General features: G+C 40.5%; 1 protein-coding gene and 1 long non-coding RNA gene across 24 annotated transcripts in view; one reads left to right on the top strand and one right to left on the bottom strand.

The window, feature by feature from the left end:
• PCDH15 (protocadherin related 15) overlaps positions 1-20,419 on the top strand; it is an 811,115-nt gene that overhangs the window by 632,058 nt on the left and 158,638 nt on the right. For all 22 annotated transcript variants that reach the window (XM_063340181.1, XM_063340176.1, XM_063340196.1 and 19 more), the window contains 3 exons: positions 4,284-4,416; positions 10,252-10,331; positions 15,794-15,887. In XM_063340181.1, the coding sequence (XP_063196251.1) occupies positions 4,284-4,416; positions 10,252-10,331; positions 15,794-15,887 (307 nt within the window). The remainder of the gene's footprint in view (positions 1-4,283; positions 4,417-10,251; positions 10,332-15,793; positions 15,888-20,419) is intronic.
• Positions 3-20,419, bottom strand: part of LOC134518011 (uncharacterized) — a 53,427-nt gene continuing 33,010 nt past the window's right edge. Inside the window, exon 3 of one of the 2 annotated variants that reach the window (XR_010071812.1) lies at positions 3-457. This is a non-coding gene — a long non-coding RNA (uncharacterized LOC134518011). Of the gene's footprint in view, positions 458-19,241; positions 19,994-20,419 lie in introns of those variants that run through there. The other variant, XR_010071811.1, reaches the window with a different exon arrangement.

Consider the following 20,419-nt stretch of genomic DNA (forward strand, 5'->3'; position numbering starts at 1 on the left):
GGGGGGGGGGGGCACTGGACCTTCAGCAAGGTGCCATGGAGAAAGAATGTGAACAACTCTTACTGTCTGGTAAGGTACATTTAGAGAAAAAGATTTTGCTGCCTTCCTGACGTTCTTTCTGTAAGACTGGAAACCCAGAAACGAACTGGTGGTGCTTGAAGCAGCCTCCTGTGGTTTTACACAGAGAAAAGCCAGGCAGAGCTCCTGCGCAGTACAGCTCAGAGGTCTTTAAAACTGTCCTTTTGCATCTCCTGAGTTCCTTCCTTGTGGCTGTGAGGTGGTCAGTATCTCACAACTGGAGTTGTATGAGCTTCTTGCTCCTTCTAATGCAAAGTTGTCATGTTGGGTTAGGTGAGTCACGTTGCCTTGGTGGAGGCAGTAACCAGTATTTGAGACTACTAGGAATGGGCTAGGTCTAGCCAGCCATTATGTACCTGCAGGCAGGAAGGTGTGTGCCCTGTAAAATAAATGAATAAATAAATGATTTAGATGTAATTGCAAATACTAAGCATTTTTTTTCCCAATCTGGATTCTGCCGCAGGGCACACCAAGCGAACTGCAGTCATGTGTAAACTGCCTGGGGTTCAAGTCTCCCCTCGCTTCTGCACAAAGCAAGGCCAAGCTACTAAACCTGGCTCAGGAGCTGTAGCGCTGTAGCCTTTGCTAGCGCAAATTTAAAATTAAAGGCATCCTGTGTATCTTTTTTTGCATAGTATGACATTAAATTCTTCTGTGCGTGAAACAAGGTATTTTGCTGCGTATTATTAAAGTTTCTATCTATGGCAGGCATCATTAACGAAAGTTATCGAGCCATATTTAAGTACACTTAAGTACTTTAAGTATACTTAAGTTTATACAAAGTATACATTTTAAAGATGAATTTTTAGCTTTTAGAACTGAAGTTATAGTTAAGCATATAGTGATTATCAGTTTCTGCACAAACTGCAATTGTTAGAAGGCTCAGCTTTGGCTCCTTTCCTTTCCCATGCCAAAGGAGATTTTTCCAGCCACGTAAATGGTCTGGATATAACACACAGAACGAAGGGGTTAAAATTGCAAAGCGCTAATCAAAAATGGATTGGAAATGAAAAAATGTAGCTGTTGAGTGTTACAATGCTTTTAGTTTGCAGACTATTAGTGCTTTACTTTTGTGATCTTATCTTAAAGATTTGAAGAAAATTTGCTTACTATTGTGGTGAACAGAAACATTATTTTTTCTTTTTAGAGCTTGATAGACAATAAATCAGCTTGAGTATTATTAAGATGTAGCAGGGTCAGAAAAAAAATGATAGAGAACAATATATTTTTGTTAAATGTTCAGCAGTGGAAGAAAAATGCACACTAAACTGCAACTATTGGGATGTGTATATCATACACAGACAGCAGCCACCCTGAGAAAATATGCAGCCGCAGTGCTCAACTGATATTTTGTCTGCTAATTCATTACGTCTGTTGTCGAGCATTTGGTGATGGTATTATTATTTTACTGTAAGTGTGGAACATCGATTCAGAAAGATTAGTGGGATATGAGGGAGTATTTTAAAATAGACAAGAGAGGAAATGGACTGTAGTTTATAAGGAGGTAATCAACACCGAATGATCAACTTCAGTTGTTAATTGTCCATCTTCCCCTGATCACCCTGGTTTTGTTTATATCCATTGAGTCAGTCATCTGCAAATTCAGCTTTTTAGATGCTCAAGTATATGATAGATGGTAAGGCTCTGCCATTCACCGGTGCGTTTCAGTGCAAGTTATGTACTTATTTAAAAGGTGATTAAATCAAATAAGGACCTGTTACGTTCAAAGCAGGAAGATCCTCATCTGCTGTATTTTTAGATGGAAGCGAGTCCGGCACTTGCTCTAGAGAGACACAGCTGTGGCAAGGTAGCATCCCCAGCGTTGCAGTCCATGGGAAGCTCGGGATTGCCCTGGACTAGCTGGTAGCCAGGGGTTTGGGGCACTGGTGGATGCTTGCTAGACTGTCCCGACATGGCTAGCAGTGAAGCGGTTTAAGGTTGAAGGCTCATTAGAGTCAACTTGTATTTATTGTTAATATACAGGTGGTGGGTTGGCCTTGGCCAGCTGTTAGATACCTGCCCAGCTGCTCTCTCGCTCTCCCTCTTCAACAGGACAGGGGAGAAAATAAGATGAGGATGCAAGATAAAGACATAGAGCTCACTTATCACGGGCAAAACATACTTGACTTGGGGAAAATTAACCTATTGCTAATTAAAATAGATTTAGATGGTGAGAAATAGATAAAAACTAAAACAGCAACTCTCCCTTTTTCCCAGACTTAACTTCACTTCGACATTTCCCAACACCCCTGCCTCTTAGTGGCACAGGGGATGGTGAACGGGGGAGACAGTCAGTCCGTGACAGCCCCACTCTGCTGTTCCTTCCTCCCCACACCTTCCCCTGCCCCACAGAGCTCTCCCTACAGGCCACAGGGGAGTCTCTGCTCCGGCGCCTGGAGCATCACCACTTTCTCCTTGGTGCTCATGCTTTTTTTCCTCTTTGTTCTCGTCTTGGGTTTTTTTTCCCCTTTCTTAAATGCCTTTCCCCAAAGGCACAGCTGTTGGGGCTGAGGGGCTGGGCTCCTCCTCGCAGAACCCTCAGCCCCGCTGCTGCCCCCGGGCACCCCGCGCAGTAGCACTGACGAGCAATGACCACAGACATGTCTGTCTCCTGTTGGAAGCAGGCAGCAGTGAAGCAGCTCTGGGTACATGCTCCAAGCTGGCCAAGAGGTGTAGCTGAGCTGTGAAAGGTGGGACGCCCTGGGTTGGGTTTAATCCCTTCCTCGTGGGCTGTGGGGCACAGGCCATATGTATGGAGCAGTTTCCTATGGGTGGGATTTGTCCTTCTGGCCAGGGGCGTTCATGGTTCGTTATCTCAGAGCATGGTCACCCCACTGCGTGACACAGCCCCAACAACGTAGCTGTCTCTCACGGTGTTGCAGCCATGGTCTGCCCAGCTCCAATCAGTGGCACAGAGTTACAAAACTTGCTGGCAAAGGGCGGTGTGAAGCATCTGTAACACAACTTCGTCAGAATTCTGTACAGCTAATTAAAAATATCGATCAGTGATATGTTGTTTTGGTATTTAGTGAACTGTGTCAGTTAACACAGAAGCTGTTTCAACTATGAGATACCTGGTGATTTCTGGTAGGAGTCTCTAAAAATGCCCTGAGTTTGCTAGCCCTGGAAGAAGCAGCTCATTGTGTGGGCATGTTTTTATTCCCCCACCCCCACCCCCCCCCCAATAAAAATTGGGGACAAATCCTTTGTCCTGAAGAGGTTTCTTTCCTGCAGCCTTAAAGCCTGAGATTTACCAGCTTTGTCAAAGGGCGTATGTGGAGGAAATCTGCGCCTGCAGTGTGACACATGCTCTCCTCAGGATTTTGTTCTGGGGCAGGGATGCTGTTTTGACATACAGGAGAGAAGGCAGGTGGGGTAACTGAGCAAAGATGCAAGAGAAAGGTCCCTTTAAGCCAGATTTTTTTTAAATCTCTCTTTCAACTTCAGGGAGACTTTTGGCTCCCTTTCTCAGTTTGGCGCAGTTGAATAGCCAGGCCAGTGTGTCTACAGCATGGGCTTTGCAGGGTCTGTGGTGAGTGTCAGTGTTCTCAGAAAAGCTTCAAACTGGAGTGCTGTTTGCAGTATATTCGTGTTAGGGGTTCAGTGCAGCTGAAGGGTTTGCAGGTTTCCTGTGTGGGTTTTGTGGTCTTCTGTATTGCCGCAGCTCACTGGTCTGAAGTGGGCTTGGGTGTGTTTGTGTGTGAGCTACAGTATTGATGCAGCCTGTTATATAGTTGTATACATCAGTCTTCTCCCAGCATTATCCTCTCTGTTTTCTCTTCCCTCTCTCCAAAGAAGCTTAGCAAACCGAACAACAGCAGGGATGCTCCAGGGGTGGCTATTGTGCGTGGCAGGAGCAGTTACCATCTCAGAATTGTCATACTCTTCTAGAGGACACAGTATCACCGGGGGATTATGAGTCGTCTTTGTATGTGGAACGTGCAGTGATACCCAACTGCTTTGTTTTTCGAAGAACACTTGGGCTACTTTTAAAGAAATTATTTAGCTTTTCTTCTGTTAATGTGGCAGCCTGCTTTATTTTCGATACAGAATGAAAAATATGTCCTGAAGCTTTTAAAGGAGCAAAGGGAGGTTGTTAGAGCTAGAGAACACACAGTGTAGAAAATAGATACTGTTGGTTGCCTTGTGTTTGTTGATTTATTGATTTTGACTGGCTTTGATTTTTTTTTCTTCCTGCATTACAGGAGCTCTATTACTACTGTTTACATTGAGGTCCTTCCACCCAACAACCAGAGCCCTCCCCGCTTTCCCCAGCTGATGTACAGCCTTGAAGTCAGTGAGGCCATGAGAATTGGAGCCGTTTTGTTAAACCTGCAGGTACAGATGCTTCCCTGTAAGCTTTTACCATGTTCCTTCTGTTTGTGCCCATGCCTTGCAGAACCCAGTCCTCGTGTACAGGGGGAAAGGGCAGTTTATAGGAATTGAAAATTACATAATTGTGATAAATAGCTCCTTTTACATGGACTGTATAGGAAAAGTGCTTACTTATATATTTCTGTAACTTCTTTTTTGTGTTCAATGTGCTAAAAGGTACTATAGGCTACATATGGGAAGCTACATATGAGAAGAAGACTACATATGAGAAGAAAACTCCATGAATGGCTCATGAAAGACCTGTGATTTCTTAAGTTAAAATTTCTCTATATACGTTTGCCAGCAAATCAGAGGAGCTTAGAACCTTCCGTGCCTAATTCACGCGGAATTTCAGCAAGATCTTTGGCACTTGGCCTTCTTTAGCCTTTCGTTTTTGAAAAGCATCTGAAGATATTTGCTCCCCTTGGTGTATGTAACAACTGCTGTTAACGGGCTAACAAAAAGCAGAGGTCCCTGAACTAACTGCTCACCCAATATCGCTCTGCAAGTGACAGCAGTGAAAGCACATTAGTCGGGTATCACTGATAAATAATGCTGCACTGACATAGTTTGCAGACCCAGATTGCTTCTCTGTGTGCTGCTGCATTGTTAATATTTCAGCTTTATTTTATAAATAATCTAGCTTTCTCCTAGCTTATTTACTGTTCCCTGAGCTTTTGCTGCACTGCGTTCTGCCCACGTGTCTTGAAAGCCAGCTGTGCAAAATAGGTAGATAAATTACAACTCTTTAGATGTTTTTTAAGGGATTGGGAACTTAATATTATTATGAAGTAATTATGGCCTGAAGTCTAAAGCAATAAGGTCAGTACAGCACGCTCTCCTGAGCGCGGTTCCTGTAAACACTATAACATTATTCAAACTTTGTATAAAGCCACTGAAAGAAAGAAGGCTGGAGATACCTGAGCTAAACAGAAAGCAGAGAAAGCAACAGCCTTATCGGCTTTAAGGCAGTGCAGCTCTATTGAAGGCTGTTGAACTCGGTAGAATTAGGTCGCTTCGTATCAGCTGAAGTGTGTGGCTCTCTGGGTTTTGCACATTCAGTAAATGCACGGGGGGGAAAAAAATGCAAACCAAAGTCTGTGAAATAAAGGAACTCTAATTGAGTCACTAATGCAGGTGAATGGATAAGTTTCTCTTAAATTCATTTGCTGATGAAAGATTAAGATTATTATGGATGGTTAAGGTGATGCGGTCACCTGCGCCAAGGGAGGATGGCTCATTTAGCTCAGTGCTGGAAATTAACTTCTGGCATGTCTCTAATGCCTGCAGTGAGTTCAGAATTGAAGAGCCGTGCTGCTCAGGAGTCTTCTCCTCACTGGTGGGAGACGCTTGGTTTTGGAAACCCCAAAGAGTACCGGGAGCCAGGAACATGCTGAGAGACAGAAACATTTGTGTTTACTCGACAGGTGCTGGAATATATGGCTGAAGGCCTGCCTTTGGAGGCAGAAAAAATGTTAGCAGGTTTTAGTATTTAAGGATTTTGTGCAATTTAAATGTGGTTAGAAAGCGAACCTCATTGTTGGAATGATCTGTCTGCTTTAATGTTTCACTAAACCCCAAACATCTTCCCTAGCTTTGGTTTCCTTTTCCAACGATCCTCGGTAAGGTATGCTGAGGAAATCTGGGAGAGAGAGCCTGTGCCAGGCAGGGTAGGGGACACGCAAAACGGTCACGCCAGCTACTCTCTTCCTAGCTGGGATGCTGGTGACCATTCTGGTGGTAGAGCGATGCGTGTTCTCTTGCTGCGTGCCCAAGATCCCCAAATTTCTTGGGGAAAGAGTGAAATGCATCAGTTAATTTTAAGAGCTTTGGAAATGCCCAGAAAATGTTGTCGTCGTCTTAGTGTTACTGCTGGGTAGATTTATCTTATATTACCAGTGTGCTATGCATGACTTGAATTCGGCTAGACAGTTTCTCTTTATGAAGAATGCTTAATTGTTAAATCCCAATTATGCGTGGCTTCATCTCTTGGGGAGGAGTCCAAGACTGTATCTCTTGTGGGGCTGGTGGTCCTGGACCTGAAACGAGGATGCATTGCCTTTGTAGCGCAAGTTCAGCTGCCTCATTCTGCATTAATATGCCCGTCTGTATTAAAGGACTTTCATTGTGTGGAGTATATTTCCATCTTCATCTTTTTTTATTCCCTGTGTAAAATTGGCCAGGACATTTTAAACATTCATAGAGTGAGTATTTAAGCTTATGAAATCTTGTGCTGTCTTTTCCACGCAAACAGAAAGTTACCAATTAGTAATCTTGGTTCATCTTGGGGTTTGTTTTTTTTGTGGAATTTTAGCAATAGCTTAAGGTATTGCCTGTGTTCCATAGGTCGTATGGAATATTACCAGACCTCAGATATTTAACAAGTATTTTCATGTGTAAATTTTCCCACTGACTTTTTCTTTCATGAGTAGTAGCAATACATTGGGTCTTTTGGACTTGAAGGTATGTTTTGGGTTGGTGCAGCGGGGTCAAGAGGTTATGCTTTTGTGACTCCCTCTTAATAATATTTTGTCAGTGTTGCACACAGCATGAGGATTACCAAAACTGGGAGAAAGCAAGCAAGTTAGTTTAAATATTCCCGAGTTAGCAAATCTGAAGATCTGTGAAACATCGGTGTCAATAGCAATGCAAATGCAGCTCTTTTAAATTTGCCTATTAGACTTTATAATACCTGTTCTAAAAATAAAATTTACTTTCTCCTTTTCCATTAAATTTGTTCATGCAGATGATAGATGGTTATATTTTTTCTTATACTATTATTTATTTTCTATGTACCCAGTTGATTGTGACTGGTGTTTTAATTAACAACATTTGAGATAAAGTAATGCAATATTAAATGATCTCCACAGCATTAGTTTGTAAATAAACCTCAGAGTTTATTGCATGCCTGGGAGGCATTCATTGCTTCATGTTCTGCCAGCCATTATTAATTAAAATATGCAAATAGTGTCATTTTTCTGGGAGTCTGCAAAACAAATAGGACCATTATCAGGGTCCAGTTACGTGCTGAACAAGGAAGCAACATGGAATCATTATGAACTCACTGTATACAATTGATCTGGAAAACAGTAGGTATAGATCGCGCCTTTCTTGTGTGCAAGTAGTCAGTGTTTTTCTTATGTACATTATAACTTGCTATTCTTCGGTTTTAAAGAAACCAGAAGTTTTTTAAAACAATGATAACCTTTTTCCCCTGTTTTTTTAAGTATGTTGACTGACAGGTGCTTTTTGGGTTTTTTTGGACGTAAGGAGAAAATGAAATGAACTAGAAGCAGTCTTTTATTTCCTGTCTCTTTGAAAGTCTCCTGACTTGTTACAGATGAATGTAGACCATAAACAAGCCTCTGTGATACCCTTAAATGTGATGTGAGGGCAGGTAAGGTAAAAAGAATACAAAGGACCACTAAGGATAGAAGCAACGATGTGATTCTGGTGATTTAGAATCTCTGATAGTCCTCAGAGATGCCAGCTAGTCAGATTTTCTGCATCCAGTATTTCTATAGTTTCGTATTCTTGGCTGACAATTTTTCACTTGTCTTTACTGACCATTCATATCTTTGGCATAAGAACATCGGAATTCCACTCGCACCCTCTAAGATGCCGTCTCCTCCTGTCACTCCATGCCACCCATGGATTTTACGAACAAATTTTCTGTTCTCTCACTGATGTTGTTAATGAAAATATTGATCGGTATCGGAATGAATATACACACCTTCGCAGAATTCAGTCAATACTAAATGCTATCCACTGCTGTCTGACCTTCATTTTTATCATCATTTTTAGTCTTGCTTTATCCCATCTTACATTTGGAGACCATGTTGTCTAAACTTGTTCGTGAAAATGTCACAGAAGGCAGTGTGAAAAGCCTTTCTGTGGCTGAGATGCATTATTACCTCCACAGCTTTTTCCCTATTTGCAAGCCCTGTTGTCCTGCTGTAAAAGAAGATTAGATTGCTTCGACATACTTTGTTCTTGGGAAATTTAGCTTTGTGTTATCCATCTCCATATTGTCATCGCAGGTACTTACAAATAATTTGATTATTTGTAGTTTTCTGGGAATTGAGCTCTACCTGTCTGGTCTGTGATTTCCTGGCTCATTCCTTTGTGAAAGATGTACCTTGTGTTTGCCCTTCAGCACGTTTGTCCTCTGTGAGTTTTCAAAGAAAGCTGCTAATGGCTTTGAGATTGCTTCAGCCCATGTTTTTCTATACTAGGATGAATTTCATCAGGCTTTAATTTCAGCAGATGATTTAAAGATGCTCTATTTATGTACATATTCTCTGCCTTATTCTTTCCCTCTTCTCATCTGAGATTTTACCCCTTTGTTGCGCCAGTTAATTTTGTTAGCTGCATGATTGCAGCTGAAACTCGAGGGTTAGCTCTTTGACCTTCTCCACATCATCCTTTCTGCTTTTATGCTGCGGCAAGGCACCCCGCTCCTCAAGTTTCCTCTGTAATTTAAGCATTTCTTTGTTATCCTTTGTATTCTTTTCTGTTTCTATTACAGGTTTGCCTTGAATACTTCTGACTTTGTCCCCATATAGTTGTGCTTGCTTTTTCTTTATACTGGTTCTCTTCATTCGATTTAACCCCTATTTTCTATGTGCTTCCTTTAGTTAAGGCAAGTTGGTCTCTTACTAGATTCCTTGTTCTGCCTGCACACTGGAATAGTTTGTGCTTCTGTTCCTCATGGTGGGGAGCATGGGGTGGTTGGGTGGGTATTGTTTTTTTCTTTCTTTTTTCTTGTTTTGTCTTAAGAACTGCTTTTTAGATGGTCAGCCCAAAGATACACACAGTTCTTGACTGTGGTCTACAGGAAATGCCTATGGAAATAGATAAGAAAAAGGATGGTTGTTGAAAGATGCAAAACAAAAATACTCTCTCCTTATCCTCTTTTTAATTTTGACCTGTCTTTTCTTAAACCCTATCTGCCCTTCTTTGAACTTGTTGGTTGGCCTTCTTGCAATTCTCATAGCAGTTTTTTTTATTGTTTTTCCTGCGTTAGCATGCTTAATCGCTTTAGATTTTGAATGCTAAGTAGTTGTAACTGAGGCAGTTTGGTAGACGGTATTTTCTCTGAAAAGCACCTGATGGGCTTTTAGGGAAAAGGTGTGTGTCAACTTGGCAAAAAGTAACAATTACATGGCCATTTTTGGAAATAGATTAGCCGAAGTTTAACTTCAAAAGTAGTTTACTCAGCTTCTGAAAAGCTGTTTTGTCATCTAGTAGGTAGAATATGTTTGTTTTGGTGCTGTTAATAGTCCTTCTTGAAGGTCTCATCCTGATCTTCATCCCCCCAAAAGCAAATTATTATGTCGGGTGAGTGCTGCGATGTCCACGCTGCTCAATGGAGCATCAGCAAAAGGACTGGGATTCTGGTACACTAACAGAAAGAAGAATCTGGATAAGAAGTGGAAATAAAGAATATGAACAAAGGAAACATAATGTTCAGTCTAATCAGTCTGTAGCTGCACGAAAATAGTAGTTGAATAAAGCCTGAATTTCATACTTGTGATGATGTGTGTTTCTGTGCAGTAGTAATGTGAAAGTCTGTGTTCAGGATATTGTTACTTCTCTGTAGCATAAGAATTCTGGTGTGCTTTATTTTAAGTAGCCCATCTGTAATTATCACTGTTGCCTTAGAAATAGAGAGATCAGCACCGTTCCTGTAGATAACTTTAATAGAACTTCAGGGGTTAATTTTCCAGTTTATAAATTGAAGAAAGGAAAAGAAAAGCTTTGTAACTGACTTCGTTTTTTCCTCTTTTTTTCCTAAAGGCTTTTGATAGAGAGGGTGACCCTATAAGATACCTCATTCAGAATGGAGATCCTCAACAAGTTTTTAATCTCTCTCAAAGGTAAGTGGAAAACCCTTAGAAAATAGACTTGTAACTTTTTAGTCAAGTGAATATGTGGGCTGAGAGCAAAAGAAAAGACCTGTAATCAGACATATTCAGCTGTGCCTTAGATTGGCTCTTAGACATTAAATGAGAGCTCTTTGAATGATATTGCACTCTGGAATTTTTCACAGGGGACTATTTATTTATTTTAAACACTTTAGTAGGTGAAACTCACTGAGGTGGAAACATTCTATTTAAAAGATGTGACCAGGGATTAATTAAAAACCTTATACATGTCAGCTCTTGAATAATGACGGGGACAATTTTTGCTTTAGTTTCCTGCCTTCGAGCGTTTTAGTTTGTAGTGGAAAGTCTTTCGAGCATTCTTTTAAAATCTCTTTTCCTTAAATTGAATACTAACTTAAATAGAGTTTGGAAGAGATAGTACCTTGTGAAATTATAAGCACCAGGTAGTTTTGTGCCTGTCCCACTGCTCCCTTCTTTATTTTACCCAAGTGGCTATTATTTAAACTCCAAAGTATCTTTTTTCTTTGCAGGAAGAAGGGAGGGTGGTGAGTCGATTTCTCATGGTAGGCAATGGGACAAAAGTAACCTGGGGCTTATTTGTCCATGGTGTGGGTATAATTGCAAAAAATTGTTCTAATTCAGTGCAAGGGGGAGATTGTATGAAACAGGTCTGTATATTCCGAGTAAGCTCTAGGTTACTCACTGTGATAAATCTCCCATATACGGAGAATCAAATCACTTATGAAATAACATGAAAAAATCCTTGAAGATCCCAAGAGATGCTGATGTTCTTATCCACCAAGATTGGTGGACCCTCTAATGATAAAGACGTGTCAAGCAAGGGAAGGGACAGTTTAGAGAGAAGAGGCTGTTTCACTGAGGTGGCAAGAGCAGGAAATGGTGTTGAGCTGCTGATTTTAGTCCTGCTTGTGGGTTGGAGTTTTCAGTGCAAATCGGGGAAGGTTTGCTTTGTTCATCAGCTTAGGGGGAGCGCTGGGAGTCGTAGCTCCAGCACAGCGCAGGTTTGTAGGGTGTTCTGCACAAGCCGTAGCAAAATTTGGCCTGACCTACTCTGTGGCCTTTAGAACTTAGGAATAATGAGGAGTGGGCCTGGCAACGTGAGAGATGCTCCAAAGGTGGGTTGTTTTGTATAGTTTGTGCTTATCACAGCGCTGTTCACGTCGCACCGTAAAAATCCTGATAGTTCTCCATACGAGAGATATGAAAAAATGTGTGCAAATTCAGACCAACTTCTGGCCTGACAAACCCATGGTGTGAAGGTGTTCCAGAAGTCAGATCCTAGGCAGCTCCTGTATTGTCCTTCTTTGGATGTGGACAGTGTGGCGATGCCCAGAAGTGAAGCTCTTAAAGGTTGGCATGTGAATTCACAGCTGTGAATTCAGTCTGAAAACAAGGAATCTCTGGAGTGCTCTCGAAGGCTGCGGGCACAGCACACCCTGGTGTGTCCGTGGGCAGTTGCAGGTGTCCCCTCTCAGGCATGTCAGGGGTGGCTGGAAGTCCTCCTCCATCCCGCCCAGCCTCCAGGGTCCATCATGCACAGCCTGACCACCCCCAGCCTCCCACCCACGCCACAGGCGTCTGAGCATCACGGCACATTGTGAGGGTTTCATACGAACTCAGGCATTTGTTTGCCTTTTTGATCTGTTGCCTTTTGGTAAAAATGAGAGCTCTTTGAAGTGTTTTCTCCTTCCTGCTCTCTTTGTTTTCTTGGAAATTGTTTGTGCAAAGTTTTCTTCAGCCTTTTGTAAGTTTTTTTTCTAGATACTGAAATATCTTGATAGGAGATTAAAGTAGGATTAATACTAAACAAAGCATATAGTTGATGTGAGTGGCATATTAAGGCTACAGGAATTTATCTTGATGGTTACGTAAATACATTTTTAGATACTTTAAGGCCAAGGCAGAGACCATAAACATGATTCTGTCTCTTCCTTTTTCTCATCTGGATTATTTTCTTGCATCCTGGAGCATGTCAGTTAATCCCTGTGTAATTCCTAACTGTCAGCATGACTACTGAGTATCAGCAGTTTTACATCTACCTACTAGGTCTCGTTTATCCTCAGTCTGAGGATTATGAGATGGTTTTGTTCTTTCCTTTCTTTGGCAAAACAACCTGAGCATGATCTGTAGTAATTCAGTACCTCCTTATGTTCCCCAGGGAAAGTGATGATTAAAAGCCAGGGTTTTAGAAGAACACAAGTACAGCTGCGTCCTTGAGTAAAACATGGGAGTTTTTATAAATTGGCCCGTCTCTTGAATGATGTTCGTCTATTGAAATTGAGACAGTAGATTGCAATTGTACAAGCGGTCGTAAGGAGGAGATGAAAAAGGTGGTACAATAGTGCAAAAGTATTGGAGAAATTTAAATGGATCTATGCAGCTAAAGGTCAGCATTAGTAAAGCAGTTGTCAATGTTTTATTCTTAGCTCCTCTTTGATTTTTGGGGGGTGAATTAATATTTTACCATATAAGTGTTTTATGTTTTATTCATTGTTCCCTTCCTAAAAATTTCTTCTGTTCATATTTTATTGCAGAGTCTAGAACAAATGCTGAAAAATATATATGATCTATTGTGATAGCTAATTGATTTGCAGAAACACTGGAAAATTAGGGAATCGTTAAAATACAGAGCATGGTTTACTGTTTCATGTCAGTTAATGATACATCTGACTTTTCTACAGCCCTCAAAGGAAGTTAATGCCTTTCTCAGTAGTGTCACTGCTGTTCCAGCATCTGCTATTTATTAATTATAAAAAATTCAGTTTAAAAGTTAAATGGTCTTTAGTAATATAACAATAATATTAATTGAGCTCAGCTGAATATTCCTTAGCAGAAGACAGTACACGAGACTGGAAGCAAAAATGAGCTACAGAGTGTTGTTAACTTGTCACACACAAATTACAGGTTAGGTTGCTGGAAATCCTACCGCTTTTACACTCATTGCCTTCTTGTGGGCCATGTATGCATGCAAAGTCTAATTAAAACCTTAATAATTGAATCAAACAATTACTAGTAGTCCAGTTATGACACTAATGCAAATAGGTAAAATCGCATATAGACGTATGTTTTAGTATGTGTATATATGTAAATATAAAATATGCATAATGTAATTTTTATGTATATATGTAATTTTAACATTTTTATGTGTATGATTATATATGTACACATGTATATCATACAGCTGTGTGTAGCTACATATATTTATATTACTATATATATGACCATATATAAAAAACATCTATAAATATATACACAAACTTCCTAAGGTCTGTCCCTTGCTCTGTTGTTACACTTTACCCTGCCACCTTCCCGTTGGACCTTCATGGCAGTAATTTCCTCTGCAGCAGGGGTCTATGCTGAGTTTTCAGCATCTGAAGTCCTGCCCTGGGATGAGTGTGGTTTCATTCTGCTCGCTCTGGGATCCATTTCGAGTCATTTTTATGTTTGTTAACATGCTCTGTACCATGCTCCTCCCCATCTATGTGCAAGTCTATCTTACATCTGACCTTACTGCATGTGGTGGTTTTTACGTATGTTGTAGTCCAGGTACCATGAAGTTGCTGGATTTTGCTTTTTTGGGGAAGCTAAACATAACATGTGCCTGTGTTTTAGCAATGAGGCAGATTGAACGTAGCATCTCCTGAAATTTCCTTTTCATTCATTACTGAGCTTGGATGTTATTTTACCTACCAACCTTTCATCCGTAAGCAAGAGTTATGCTCCCATTCACTGTTTCCACCTATTTCTGCAGTAATTAGTTGAAACTGCTCGCGGTAACAGCTTGCAGGGAAGTGTTGGTATTTGTCTCTGCTGAAAATAACGTTGGAAAAAGTCTTGGCTTGGAACCAGTTTGCTGAGCTCTTCTCTGAGAATAAGAAGTTACAGCAGAAACTCTGCAGAAATTTATAGTCTAGGGAAGAAACATCATTGGATTATATACAGATTATATACATCCAGGCATTCTGAAGAAGTACAGCTAAGGAGATCTCATAGTTTCGTGGGACTTTTTGGTTTGGTTTGGCTTTCACTTTTTTTCTTGTTTTAATGAAAGCTCTTTCTGAGCAAGTAGCTGTTTAGGTTCTAGGTCATGTATGTAAAATGTAGGTTCAACCAGCAAAATGTAGAGTTGTGCATCACGAATGCTTATGTCTGATGTGTCCATTAAAAATGGAGTAACACGTGGAAATTCACAGCATACCAAGATCCCAGCCCGTGTGGATTTTGCACTGCAAAATCATGTCTTGTTACGCTTTTCTTAAAATGTTCCAAGCAGACTGTGACACGTTTGGTGGAGTTTCATGGGAGAAGCTGCCTAGGCCTGTGACAAGAGGATAACGATATCCTGGATCCATGTTTCTTGGTGCATCTTTGTTAAATAGCCTAAGGACTGGGTGGCATTTAACAGACATCTCAATTTGTTACATCTTTGGCCATTTTCCAGTAGACACACAAATCCCGTAAATGAAGTGTAGGGCCTTCAGCACTGGTCGTGGAAGTACCGCTTGGGCCAGTTCAGATACGTTGACAGGACTGTCAACTCAACAGTACTTTTCTGATGCTTCCTAATAGAAAAGTAATGAGTCCATGGTGGGATCTTGTCTGTATTGCTACAGCACACCTCCAGGTGGCTTCCAGACTCCTGCATGAGGAAATTAGATCATCCTAGAGACAAAATCCAGGGTTTTTTTTTAGTTTGTCAGCAGTTACAGGACTTTGTGACACTTTTAAGAAGCAGTGTTTTTATTTTAATTCTGTTTATTTTCATTGTTGTGGATATGGCTTGCCCTTCATTCTTTTCTTTATATTTTTTTAAATAAGGATCAATAATCACAATATCCTGATTTATTCTGCACAGCCTTTGTGCTTGTGTTGCTATGGTGTTATTAGGGTATACAGTACATCTGTGCTTGCGCTGAAAGGGCATTGGCTCATTGCAGTGCTTTTCCTGAATTTACACAACGTGCGAGATAGTAGCCTTTCCCTATGAAACTCTGAGCAGACTCCTGCTTAAGACGATGTGTATTTTATTCCCAGATTTTACTGCTGCAATCTTGTCGGGGCTATCAGGACTCTTCTGTGATTAACAGACTGCTTGTCATTCCCTTTTCTGTTTTATTGTGGCAGTGTAGCCTTCTAACAAATGAGATTCCTGTGTTCAGTGCAGGTCTGTATTTGTATAATCCTGTAGATCACTAGGTTGTTATTTTATGCCTAAATTATACACATATCGAAGCGGAAAGCATTAGAAATTGGCTCATCATTTTTATTAGCCTTTACCTACACAAAAGGTGCCTTCGGTTTTAATAAAGCATAAAAGCTTAATAACTTGCTTAAAGGGAAACAGTTGTGTAACGCAAAGTAGTGGAACAAAAGTGCTTGTAGATATCTTGAAACTGTTGTGATAACATTCTGTGTTTTTGTTTTGTTACTAGTTCTGGACTGCTAGCCTTAGGAAAGCCCTTGGACAGAGAGAGCACTGATCGCTATATTCTGATTGTTACAGCCTCGGATGGCAGACCAGATGGGGTGAGTTTCCTGGCAAAGTTTAAGAATATGGGCTGTTACAATATGTAGTTAGGCACTTGGAAGTAGTCTGACTGGAGTGTCTTTTATATGGGTCTTGACCAAGTATATCTGTAATCTGCAACAATTTTCCTTTATCTCCGGATGGATTGTGTAGATAAAGCCTTTGTATCACTGGGGTAATGTCCTTTGATCTTGAAACAAAGTGACTTTACTGCTGCTTCTGCCTTTTGGTTATTCTTCAACAAGAACCGATGCAGTCAAGGTTTTGCCGTATTCAGATATGTGCGTCTTCTTACTATTTCTTCTCCATGCTATTAAATAACCAGTCTTCCTTCTTACCTTCTAAAGATCAGCTATCTGGGCAGCTGTATTATGGATTTGTACTTTATCTAGTCAAATGCATTGTGCACTTTTCACAATTGACAGATGAAAGCACTGTCCAGCTTCAATTTTTTTAAGCTCTCAAAAAAAAAAAAATCTGGAAAAGTGTCCATGGCTCTTCTCTTAAGAAAATAAAACTTTTTTTTTCAGGAGGTATTTCTAAGTCTTCTGTGTTTGCACTGATCAGGCGTGCACGGACCCGACAATCAAACCAACACACTGCTCACATTTGTGCTTAGTGTAACAAAATTGTGGTTTTCAATTTCCATATTAATTGGAGGGCGATTTAAGGATATGTATTTATTTATCAAGCAGAGGCAATAGAATTAGTTTTTCTGAAAGTTTGCAGCAATCCCAGCAGGGGGAATTTACTGCAGTTGGATTGTGTGAGGTAAATGGGAGTGCAGCAGTTCTGCTGTGGACTTGTGCCATGGAATGATAGCGTAGGTGGAGGAAAAGTCTCTATGTATTGGACCTTGAAATTACAGTGTATAAGGGCAGATCTAGAATAATATATGCACATTATCCAAGCTGTTCTAGGAGGCAGTGTTCAGCTTTGAGATTGAAACAGAGAAACCTTTGACAGCTTGCTATGGAGCAGTCACGAAAGCTCTGTGGTTTGAACCCTTCCCTACCCTGTCTTCACCACAGCAGAAGAAAATCTTATGTATTATTTCTGTCGTATGCGCTTTTCCCTATTTTAGCTTCTTTAGTGTATAAGGTTTGCCTTCCTGCTCAGTATTTACTTAGATTTTTTTTTTTTTCCCCAAAGTATTGACAAAGTTTTAGGGCCTTTATACAATTCTGTGGCAATATGGAATAACTATAACAGAGCCTACACCTTTACCATTAAAAATCTGGTTACCATTATCTTCAGTAATTCATCTTAATACTTGTAATTTTGTTATTTGTGAAGTGCTCTCCACTCCTGATAACTATGAGCTCAATTGTTTTCATCTCTAACTTCCAGCTGTGAAACGTGAAGATTCAAATAAAAGACTTGCATTCTGTTTCAGACTATGTTATGCTGCTACCTGGGGCATAGAAAGGCCACTGAAAAGATGTTTCCTCTTCCTTTCATCTAAAGATTCATTCTCTTCGTCCTGGAACTTAGCTGGATATGTGATCCATTTTAACACTCAGAAGATAACAGTTACTTTTTAAATAGAAATCCACTTAATTGTGGCATGCTCCTTAACATAAAATATTTATATGTAAGGTGAGATATGGCTTTTGAAGCTCAACTGTGTAAAAACCAACAAAAATGAAGTGTGGAGGACTTTGTTAGCATTGTCTCTGAATGATACTGATGTAAGGTGGACTGCCTGTTGCAGCAGAAGTCATTGGTGCTTCAGTCTGCGAGCACTTCAGTAGCCAGGCTGGAGCAAGAAGTGGCCCTGTTGTTGGGGGAATGGACTGTCCTATTCTTCATGCATTGCCTAGCCCAGTGAAGACAGGGCTAGCGGTTTCTCCAGGTGTTTTAATACAAATAAAACAGTAGCATTCTCAAAAGTAATTGCAACAATATGCAAATTTCAAGGATTTTTTTAGTGTTTTGTTTTTGTTTTTTTTTTTTTTAATTAAAGTATCAAGAGTATCCTACAAGGAAACTAAATGATTAGAGCCCGAAGAACTGTTGTAACACCAATGAAAGGTATTTGTGGTTTCCCAGCGCTGGCACATAAAACTCATCATTTCTCAATAAGCATAGCAGTTCTTACTGGTACAGCAGGTGCTTGACAAGCAGAAAGATGAGCAAAACAGCAGCAGGTCACTTGACTCTTTGGTACTGAATGCTCTTGATGGATGGTGTTGTCATGTTGTTGCTGCTGTAATGACAATATACACTTAAAAATCCACTTCCCTTTTATCTTACAATCTGCTTTCTTCCCTTAATACCATACAGGTTTTGTCATGGAGTTTTGTTTCTGCAGGTGTGCGTGTTAATTGTCCTCATGATGAAATGTAGTCACACTCTCTAGCTTGTGTGCGTTCTCTTTACTGCTCCTTGCTTTGGAGTCCTCATCACTCTGTCTTAACCTGGATGGAGTTGTTTTCTTCTGTTACGATACTTTTTGCCAGCGGTGGGGCACCTTTCTTCTTAAAATTGGCCAGCAGTGTGGCTGGCGACTGCTCTTGCACCCTAAGCCTCTGGTGGCAGTAGATGAAGGTTAGGACTTGGCCTGGTTTGCCAGTATCACAAATGAGGCTGTATAAGTTTTTCGGCTTTTATTTTACAAATAGATGAAACAGGGCAGCTCAACCCATTAAATCTCTATGCCTTTCCCGTGCCAGCAAACAGTGGTTTTGACTAATTTGCCAGGCTTCCTTGCATCTTTGCAGAATTGCTTTGATTTGCAGCTCATTTCGACTTACTCTGCTATTTGACAGGCTCCTCCTGGGTCAGGGACTCATTTAAAGTTGCTAGCTGGTAAGATGCCAAACTATTCTAAGGGCATGGATGTTTATTTCAATAAGTCAGTGAAATTTCATGGAGGACCTTTTCTTTTTAACTAGTTTCTATCAGAAAGCAATGGTGTCGCATTACGGAAAAAAAATATAAACCCCCTACAATTACAAAACTACGGCTCCCCAAATAATTCACCATCCACTTGTCATCAAGCTTTGCTTTTTGGAACAATTCGATTAGTGCCTACAGAAAACCGGTTATCTGATTGAAGAACTTGTTTCAGTTTCCCTAAACTCACAAAGTTAATTCCACAGGCAGGTACAACTTAACTAAAATGACGTTAACATATTTTAGCTGGTAACATATAAAAATTGATTTCTTTCCATCCAACAGTGGGCTGTTGGAAACTAGCTATTAGAGTCAAATATACTTAAAATAAGCTTTTGTATTCTGTACAGCCTTTTCTGTATTTGCTTGTTTCTGTAAAATTTGAAAGGCATTTAAGGGAAAAGACTATTACTGTGGGTTGGTTTTTTTTTGGGGGGGGGGGGGTGGTGGTGTTGACTTTTTAAAAACTTTTTTTAACTAGAGCTTTCCTCTTCAGTTACAACATGAAAATACAGCGTTTGGTCATTTTATTAGTTAGGTTTTATGGACAACAGTCGTAAGATTGCAGGATAATTCAGGTTGCATGGCATCTCAAGAGGTGATGTAGTTCGAGCCTGTTCTCACGCACAGACAGCTGTGGTTGCACTGACCATTTAACTATGGAGCAGGTTATTTAATTCCACAGCCTTCAAGTATAAAGATGCATAAAAAGCCATGTGAGTACTCTTACATACTGGAAAAAATAAAATGTTTTTGTTGGTGTTTCATACGGATCTGAGAAAGTTCAGTCTTTGTGATTTCAGCCAGTGAACTTGCTTAGAAACTGTGAACGGCACTCAAGACATTTCAGTATCGATTATATTTTTCAGCTAAATTCTGTTGTGAATAAAGATTTTTAGCCATTATAACATAGGTTTCAAAGAGGCGTAACTTCAGCTCTTTTAATTATTAATAATAGTGTATAAAGTACTGCATTTTAGATGGAGTACTTCAGATGGGAAATGTTGCTGTGCTTTCAAATTGTTGAAGCTTTCAGAAAATTTATCCCACACTGCTTAAATAGTTGTCTGTCTCAAGGTGATGACTCTCTTGTCTCTTCAACATTGTTCTCTTAAAACTAAGAATGTTTTTCTCCGTAGAGATAAGTAAGGCTCGTTGTGAAGCCTGTATTTCAGTATCGAGTCAGCAGTCTCTGGGATCAGCTCACCTGAAGGAAACAGAAAGAAAGGGCCAGAAGGATTTAGCATCTTTCCTGCCTTTAACACTGGTCCAGTTCACTCACTGATTGCCATCTCCAGGCCTGACAAGAGTCTTCTTTGGCCTGGGAAGACATGCCAAAATGGATCTTTTTCCCCACTTTTGGCACCTCCAGGAGCTCAGAGGTCAGCACATTGGGCACAGGACACTTCCAAAAGGGATCACCCTTCTGCTTTGGTACAGCACCTCCAGCCCCAGTCTCCTGGGGAGCAACGTTTCCTCTGGGTGCCTTTCCCGTAATCATAGCGGTATGAATCATTACCTTTCCAAACCCACAAGTTACCGGATTCCTGATCTTCTAGGGACTGACGCTCTTCCCACACTCTGCTGTAAACCCCATGAGATACTGGCCTAGTACACAGTATACAATACAGCA

Source organism: Chroicocephalus ridibundus, chromosome 6 (genome assembly GCF_963924245.1).
Source record: "Chroicocephalus ridibundus chromosome 6, bChrRid1.1, whole genome shotgun sequence".
NCBI classification, from domain to species: domain Eukaryota; kingdom Metazoa; phylum Chordata; class Aves; order Charadriiformes; family Laridae; genus Chroicocephalus; species Chroicocephalus ridibundus.